Source organism: Neophocaena asiaeorientalis, unplaced genomic scaffold (genome assembly GCF_003031525.2).
Source record: "Neophocaena asiaeorientalis asiaeorientalis breed wild unplaced genomic scaffold, Neophocaena_asiaeorientalis_V1.1 scaffold376, whole genome shotgun sequence".
Classification (NCBI taxonomy): domain Eukaryota; kingdom Metazoa; phylum Chordata; class Mammalia; order Artiodactyla; family Phocoenidae; genus Neophocaena; species Neophocaena asiaeorientalis.
In genome coordinates this window covers 1,516,071-1,525,294 of record NW_020174368.1, presented here as the reverse complement: position 1 = coordinate 1,525,294, position 9,224 = coordinate 1,516,071, and the positions used below count along the sequence as shown (strand labels likewise).

General features: G+C 39.4%; 1 protein-coding gene across 2 annotated transcripts in view; it reads left to right on the top strand.

The window, feature by feature from the left end:
• The window catches only part of CENPH (centromere protein H), a 23,294-nt gene that overhangs the window by 5,395 nt on the left and 8,675 nt on the right, over positions 1–9,224 (top strand). The window contains exons 3-5 of one of the 2 annotated variants that reach the window (XM_024756180.1): positions 6,199–6,247; positions 6,645–6,719; positions 9,042–9,098. In XM_024756180.1, the coding sequence (XP_024611948.1) occupies positions 6,199–6,247; positions 6,645–6,719; positions 9,042–9,098 (181 nt within the window). The remainder of the gene's footprint in view (positions 1–6,198; positions 6,248–6,644; positions 6,720–9,041; positions 9,099–9,224) is intronic. The other variant, XM_024756181.1, reaches the window with a different exon arrangement.

Below are 9,224 nucleotides of genomic sequence, written 5' to 3'. Positions count from 1 at the left end.
TTTTTTTTTGCCGTACATGGGCCTCTCACTGTTGTGGCCTCTCCCGTTAAGGAGCACAGGCTCTGGATGCGCAGGCTCAGCAGCCATGGCTCACGGGCCCAGCCGCTCCACGGCATGTGGGATCTTCCTGGACCGGGGCACGAACCCGTGTCCCCTGCATCGGCAGACGGAATCTCAACCACTGCGCCACCAGGGAAGCCCTCACCATTTTTTTTTTAGTTAATTTATTTATTTTTTGGCTGCGTTTGGTCTTCGTTGCTGTGCATGGGTTACTCTAGTTGCAGCGAGCAGGGGCTACTCTTCACTGCACTGTGTGGGCTTCTCATTGCAGTGGTTTCTCTTATTGTGGAGCACGGGCTCAGTAGTTGCAGCGTGTGGGCTCAGTAGTTGCAGTGCACAGGCTCTAGGGTGTGGGCTTCAGTAGATGTCGCATGCGGGCTCAGTAGTTGTGGCGCATGGGCTTAGTTGCCCTGTGGCATGTGGGATCTTCCCAGACCAGGGATCGAACCCGTGTCCCCTGCATTGGCAGGTGGATTCTTAACCACTGCACCACCAGGGAAGTCCCCTGTCAGTCTTTTTAAATTTTAGCCATTCTAGTAAGTATATAGTAGTATCTCATGTGGTTTTAATTTACATTTCCCTAATAACTAATGTTGTTGATTATCTTTTCATGTGTTTTTGGCAATTTATACATCTACTTTTATGAAGTAGATGTATAAATCTACTTTTATGAAATATCCATTCAAATCTTTACCCATTTTTTTTAAAAAACATCTTTATTGGAGTATAATTGCTTTACAATGGTGTGTTAGTTTCTGCTTTACAACAAAGTGAATCAGTTATACATATACATATGTTCCCATATCTCTTCCCTCTTGTGTCTCCCTCCCTCCCACCCTCCCTCTCCCACCCCTTCAGGCGGTCACAAAGCACCGGGCTGATGTCCCTGTGCCATGCGGCTGCTTCCCACTAGCTATCTACCTTACGTTTGTTAGTGTGTATATGTCCATGACTCTCTCTCGCCCTATCACAGCTCACCCTTACCCCTCCCCATATCCTCAAGTCCGTTCTCCAGTAGGTCTGTGTCTTTATTCCTGTCTTACCCCTAGGTTCTTCATGACATTTTTTTCTCTTCTTAAATTCCATATATATGTGTTAGCACACGGTATTTATCTTTTTCTTTCTGACTTACTTCACTCTGTATGACAGACTCTAGGTCCATCCACCTCATTACAAATAGCTCAATTTCGTTTCTTTTTATGGCTGAGTAATATTCCATTGTATATATGTGCCACATCTTCTTTATCCATTCATCTGATGATGGGCACTTAGGTTGTTTCCATCTCTGGGCTGTTGTAAATAGAGCTGCAGTGAACATTTTGGTACATGACTCTTTTTGAATTTTGGTTTTCTCAGGGTATATGCCCAGTAGTGGGATTGCTGGGTCATATGGTAGTTCTATTTGTAGTTTTTTAAGGAACCTCCATACTGTTCTCCATAGTGGCTGTACCAATTCACATTCCCACCAGCAGTGCAAGAGTGTTCCCTTTTCTCCACACCCTCTCCAGCATTTATTGTTTCTAGATTTTTTGATGATGGCCATTCTCACTGGTGTGAGATGATATCTCATTGTAGTTTTGATTTGCATTTCTCTAATGATTAATGATGTTGAGCATTCTTTCATGTGTTTGTTGGCAGTCTGTATATCTTCTTTGGAGAAATGTCTATTTAGGTCTTCTGCCCATTTTTGGATTGGGTTGTTTGTTTTTTTGTTATTGAGCTGCATGAGCTGTTTGTAAATTTTGGAGATTAATCCTTTGTCAGTTGCTTCATTTGCAAATATTTTCTCCCATTCTGAGGGTTGTCTTTTGGTCTTGTTTGTGGTTTCCTTTGCTGTGCAAAAGCTTTGAAGTTTCATTAGGTCCCATTTGTTGCTTTTTGTTTTTATTTCCATTACTCTAGGAGGTGCTTACCCATTTTTTAATTGGATTGTTAGTCTCATTGAGTTTGAGTTCTTTAATTATAACTGAATACATGATGTATTCTACTAAACACTAAAGAATAAAATATTCACTCCTTTAAAAACAAGAATACAGTCCTTTTTCAGGTAAATAAATAAATATATGTGTGCGTGTGTGTATACATATGTATACATATATGACAGAAATTTTCTCCTAGTTTGTTGCTTGCTTTTTTACTTCCTTAACATTGTCTTTTTTTTTTTTTTTTTTTTTTTTGCGGTACGCGGGCCTCTCACTGTTGTGGCCTCTCCCATTGCGGAGCACACGCTCCGGCCCGTGCAGGCTCAGCGGCCATGGCTCACAGGTCTACCCGCTCCACGGCATGTGGGATCTTCCCGGACCGGGGCACGAACCCGTGTCCCCTGCATCGGCAGACAGACTCTCAACCACTGTGCCACCAGGGAAGCCCTAACATTGTCTTTTGAGGAGCAGAAGGCATTAATTTTGATGAAGCACTATTTTTCACTCTTTTCTTTTGTACTTTGTGGTTTTTGAGTTCTATCTAAGAAACTGTGACTACCCCAAGGTTGCAAAGTTTTCTCCTGTGTTTTGTTCTAGAAGTCTTAAGGTATTAGGTTTAGCGTACTGGACTGAGATTCTTTTGTTTTTTTTAAACATCTTTATTGGAATATAATTGCTTTACAATGGTGTGTTAGTTTCTGCTGTATAACAAAGTGAATCAGCTATACATATACATATATACCCATATCTCCTCCCTCGTGTCTCCCCCCCACCCTCCCTATCCCACCCTTCTAGGTGGACACAAAGCACCGAGCTGATCTCCCTGTGCTCTGTGGCTGCTTCCCACTAGCTATCTGTTTTACATTTGGTAGTGTGTATATGACCATGCCACTCTCTCACTTCGTCCCAGCTTGCCCTTCCCCCTCCCCGTGTCCTCAAGTCCATTCTCTATGTCTGCGTCTTTATTCCTGTCCTGCCCCTCGGTTCTTCAAAACCATTTTTTTTTTTGTTTTTAGATTCCATATATATCTGTTAGCATATGGTATTTGTTTTTCTCTTTCTGACTTACTTCACTCTGTATGACAGACTCTAGGTCCATACACCCCAGTACAAATAACTCAATTTCGTTTCTTTTTATGGCTGAGTAATACTCCATTGTGTATATGTGCCACATCTTCTTTATCCATTCCTCTGTCGATGGACACTTAGGTTGCTTCCACGTCCTGGTTATTGTAAATAGAGCTGCAGTGAACATTGCGGTACATGACTCTTTTTGAATTATGGTTTTCTCAGGGTATATGCCCAGTAGTGTGATTGCTGGGTCGTATGGTAGCTCTGTTTTTAGTTTTTTGAGGAACTCCATACTGTTCTTCATAGTGGCTGTATCAGTTTACATTCCCACCAACAGTGCAAGAGGATTTCCTTTTCTCCACACCCTCTCCAGCATTTATTGTTTGTAGATTTTCTGATGATGGCCATTCTTAATGGTGTGAGGTGATACCTCATTATAGTTTTGATCTGCATCTCTGTAATGATTAGTGCATTTCTCTAATGAAAGGATGTTGAGAATCCATTCATGTGTTTGTTGGCAATCTGTATATCTTCTTTGGAGAAATGTCTCTAGGTCGTCTGCCCATTTTTGGATTGGGTTGTTTGGTTTTTTGATATTGAATTGCATGAGCTGCTTGCATATTTTGGAGATTAATCCTTTGTCAGTTGCTTCGTTTGCAAATATTTTCTCCCATTCTGAGGGTTGTCTTTTCGTCTTGTTTATGGTTTCCTTTGCTGTGCAAAAGGTTTTAAGTTTCATTAGGTCCCATTTGTTTATTTTTGGTTTTATTTCCATTTCTGAAGGAGGTGGGTCAAAAAGGATCTTGCTGTGACTTATGTCACAGTGTTCTGCCTATGTTTTCCTCTAAGAGTTTTATAGTGTCTGGCCTTACATTTAGGTCTTTAATCCATTTTGAGTTTATTTTTGTATATGGTGTTAGGGAGTGGTCTAATTTCACTTTTACGTGTAGCTGTCCAGTTTTCCCAGCACCACTTATTGAAGAGGCTGTCTTTTCTCCATTGTATATTCATGCCTCCTTTATCAAAAATAAGGTGACCATATGTGTGTGGATTTATCTCTGTGCTTTCTATCCTGTTCCATTGATCTATATTTCTGTTTTTGTGCCAGTACCATACTGTCTTGATTACTGTAGCTTTGTCATATAGTCTGAAGTCAGGGAGCCTGATTCCTCCAGCTCCATTTTTCTTTCTCAAGATTGCTTTGGCTATTCGGGGTCTTTTATATTTCCATACAAATTGTGAAATTTTTTGTTCTAGTTCTGTGAAGAATACTATTGGTAGTTTGATAGAGATTGCATTGAATTTATAGATTGCTTTGGGTAGTAGAGTCATTTTCACAATGTTGATTCTTCCAATCCAAGAACATGGTATATCTCTCCATCTGTTTGTATCATCTTTAATTTCTTTCATCAGTGCCTTATAGTTTTCTGCATACAGGTCTTTTGTCTCCTTAGGTAGGTTTATTCCTAAGTATTTTACTCTTTTTGTTACAATGGTAAATGGGAGTGTTTGCTTAATTTCTCTTTCAGATTTTTCATCATTAATGTGTAGGAATGCAAGAGATTTCTGTGCATTAATTTTGTATCCTGCTACTTTTGGAGTAACTTTTGTGTATGGTGTGCGCTAAGTAAGGATAAAGGTTCATTTGTTTTCCATATAGAAATCCAGTTTTTCTAGCACTGTTGAAAAGACTTTTCTTTATCCATTGTATATGTGTAGGTCTATTTCTGGACTTTTTCTTCTGTTCCTTTGAGGTATTTGTCTATCCTTACAATGGTACCATGATGTTTGGATGACTGTAGCTTTACAGTAAGTCTTGATTATCAGCTCTTGTAAGTCCTTCAACATTCTTTGTCAAAATTGCTTTGATTATTCTTGGTCCTTTGTTTTTCTATATGCATTTAAAATCAGCTTGTCAATTTCTACAGATTTGACTGGGATTTGAGTGGGATCTATAGATCAGTATGGGTGAAATTGTTATATTAGCGATAATGATTCTCCCAATACATATAGATAGTTTATCTTTCCATTTTAGTATTTTGTAATGGGGTCTTCCCTGGTGGCGCAGTGGTTAAGAATGCGCTTGCCAGTGCAGGGGACATGGGTTCAATCCCTGATCTGGGAAGATCCCACATGCTGCGGAGCAACTAAGCCCATGCACCACAACTACTGAGCCTGTGCTCTAGAGCCCGCGAGCCACAACTACTAAAGCCTGTGTGCCTAAAGCCCATGATCCACAGCGAGAGAAGCCACCACAGTGAGAAGCCCGCACACCACAACGAAGAATAGCCCCTGCTTGCCGCAGCTAGAGAAAGCCCACATGCAGCAATGAAGACCCAACACAGTCAAAAACAAATAAATAAATTAATTAAATTAAATTAACTTATAGTATTTGGTAGTGTTCAATGTAGAGGTCATACATGTATTTTGTTAAATTTATCCTTAAGTATTTTTTGTGTTTGCGTGCAATTTTACATGTATTTTTAAAGTTTAATTTCCTGTTGTTTGTTGCTAATATATAGACATACAGTTGTTTTTTTTTTTTTACATTGATCTTGTTTTTTGTTTTTTGTTTCTTGTGGTATGCGCGGGCCTCTCCCGTTGCGGAGCACAGGCTCTGGATGCGCAGGCTCAGCGGCCGTGGCTCACGGGCCTAGCCACTCCGCGGCATGTGGGATCTTCCTGGGCCGGGGCACGAACCTGTGTCCCCTGCATAGGCAGGTGGACTGTCAACCACTGAGCCACCAGGGAAGCCCTGTGATCTTGTTCATTTTTTACTCTTTTTCTATCATTCCATAACTGTGCTGTCCGACGTGGTAGACATTAGCTCCATGTGACCGTTGAACACTTGAAATGTGGTTAGTCCCCATTGAGAAGGACTGTAAATGTAAAATATGCACAGAAGAAAAGAATGTGAAATATTTCAGTAGTAATTAGAAATTGATTACATGTTGAAACGATAATATTTTGGATCTGTTGGGTTTAATAAGCTATATTAAAATTATTTTCATTTGTTGTTTCTTTTGTAGTGTGGAAATGAAATTAAAAATTACATATTTGGTTTGCATTTGTGGCTTACATTATATTTCTTTTGGACAATGCTTTAATAAAATACTACTAACGTCAAAAATTTATTTATTTGTAGATGAAGAAAAAACTCCAGAACAAATCATGCAGGAAAAGCAAATTGAAGTGTAGGTCATATTTTAAAATTTTAGTTGTGGTTTTTACAGATTTAATAATATTATCCACCTTATAATATTGTCTTTCTTTTTCCTTTCCTTTTTTTTTCCAAGTAATTTGTCTTGCACGTATTGAGAAGTTGTTGATGTGGGATGTAGATTTACATGCACGTGAGTGATCATATTAGCACTTATGGCATCCTCCACACCTTAACAAGATACTTAGCGAAGTATCATAGCAGGAATCAGTTTACCAAATCTGTAAATGCATAGGTGTTGGGAGCCTGTAGAATACTTTTATTTAGAGAACAGGCATTTTACTTTCTTCAAAGATTTACTTTATACCTTTCTTCAAGTAGTTACTTTTTCTGATATTGCTGAAATTCTTTTGTTCATGCTTCTTTGGCAGTAAAATTGAAGAACTGGAAAAAGAAATTGAAGAGGCAAAAATTGCTTTTGAAATGAAAAAGCTTGCGTTAGACAGGTAATTATTACCTTTTTTTTTTTTTTTTTTTTTTTTTTTTGTTGGGGGGGATTCTTTCTCCCGTTGCGGAGCACAGGCTCCATACGCGCAGGCTCAGCGGCCATGGCTCACAGGCCCAGCCGCTCCGCAGCATGTGGGATCTTCCTGGACCGGGGCACGAACCCGTGTGCCCTGCATCGGCAGGCGGACTCTCAACCACTGCGCCACCAGGGAAGCCCAATTATTATGTTTTAAGTATGCAAAATGGGTATGGCTCAAGGTGGAGGGGATATTTTAACTAGTCTGAAGTAATCAATCAAAATGATGTTTAGATAATGGTCCCACAAATTTTGAGCCCTGAGAGAAAAGTTACGTCATTCATTAATGTCTTCATTTGAAGAAGTTACATAAGATAAGGTTAATAAGGAAATGTCAGTCAAGACAATTAAAGTGTGAGGTTAAATCTCATTCTGTGTTTGAAATGATTATATGGATTCATTTACTCCAGTAACTTTTTTTTAAATATTTGTTTATTTATTTTACTTTTTGGCTGCATCGGGTCTTAGTTGGGGGACGCGTGATCTTCATGCGGCGCCTGGGCTTCTCTCTAGTTTTGGCGCTCGAGCTCAACAGTTGCGGCATGCAGGCTCTCTAGTTGTGGCTTGTGTGCTCAGTAGTTGTGGCTCAAGGGCTTGGTTGTCCCGCGGCATATGGGATCTTAGTTCCCCAACCAGGGATCGAACCTGTGTCCCCTGCATTGGAAGGTGGATTCTTAACCACTGGACCCCCAGGGAAGTCCCCTATTCCAATAACTCTTAATGGAGTAAAAGAATTGTCATTGAGTTTAAATATATTTTTAATTTTAGGCTTTGCATATATATTTTAAAATTCATTCAACAGATATTTGAGTGCTTCCTGTGTTGTAAGCTTTGTGCTGGAGCTGGCATACAGTTGTTAATAAGACAAACAGTGGCCTCTATTATAGACTTATGATCTGAATTAACAATCTCAATTAAGTGAATGACTCTTAACAGTTTTTTCCTTGTATTTCTGGCCGTCCCAGATGAATTTATTTACATTTAATTGAAAAGTAGTTAAATCCCTTTTAATTGCTTCTAGCAGTGAACTTTTTTCCCTCATTTCATATGCTGGCTCATTATATAGATCATATTTTTTAACTAAGGTGGCTTCAGAGCTATTAAGATATCCCCCTTTAATGAAATGACTAATATTGCTGAGCTGATTGCCTTTTTTTTTTTTAGTTTATTTTTGGCTGCTTTGGGTCTTCATTGCTGTGCACAGGCTTTCTCTAGCTGCGGCGAGCAGGGGCTACTTTTCTTTGCAGTGCATGGGTTTCTCGTTGCAGTGGCTTCTCTTGTTGCGGAGCACAGGCTCTAGGTGTGTGGGCTTCAGTAGTTGTGGCACACAGTCTCAGTGGTTGTGGCTCTCGGGCTCTAGAGCGCAGGGTCAGTAGTCATGGTGCGCGGGCTTAGTTGCTCCGTGGCATGTGGGATCTTCCCGGACCAGGGCTCGAACCTGTGTCCCCTGCATTGGCAGGTGGATTCTTAACCACTGCGTCACCAGGGAAGCCCCTGATTGCCTTTTTGTTATGATTTATTAGCTATTTGAATTTAAAAATAAATTACAGTGCTTGCTTTTACATAGACACATTTTAAAGTTCACAGTCAAGTATGGTTTTGTATTCCCTAACTACACATTTTGGGCCCCTGTTGATCTCTATAGTACCTTTTTTTTTCCTTCCAGTTTTATTGAGATATAATTGATATACAGCACTGTATAAGTTTAAGGTGTGCAGCATAATGTTTTGACTTGCATCCTGAAATGATTATCACATTAGGTTTAATGAACATCATCTCATATAGATACAAAATTAAAGAAATAGCAAAAAAAATTATTTTCTTGTGGTGAGAACTCTTAGGATTTATTCTCTTAACAACTTGCACATATAACTTACAGCAGTGTTAAACATGTTTATTGTGTTGTACATTACATTTTGTAGTGCCTTAATGCTTCCTCGCAGCCCTGCACCAAGGTGGACGGCTTGCAGAGCAAGTTCAGGCTGGGTGTCAGGTCTGCTCAGCCCCCCTCTCTGGCCATATGCACAACTGCATGCAACAGCCGCATCCATATTGGTGTTCCTTCATATTTCTATAACTTACTTATCAAAGTATTTCCCATATGATACTGTTTAAAAACCTACTTTTGTTTTATGTTATATTTAAAGAGAAATCAATCTTTACCTTGTCGTATTTTTAAATTTTCTTTTTCAGTGTACCCTAAATGTTAACCATGTTTTATAATGGAAGCTTTTTTCCTCTATAGGATGCAGCTTTCAAGTGCACTTAAAAAACACGTGGAGAAAATTAACACCAAGACTAGGTATGGTTTTTTTTGTTTGTTTTATTTTATTTTTTCTGGATTTGGCAAGGATGGGAATAAGGGAGATCCGCATAATGACTAGTGTCTGTGAATTTCTTTTTTTTTTAATTACTTGTCACTACCGAT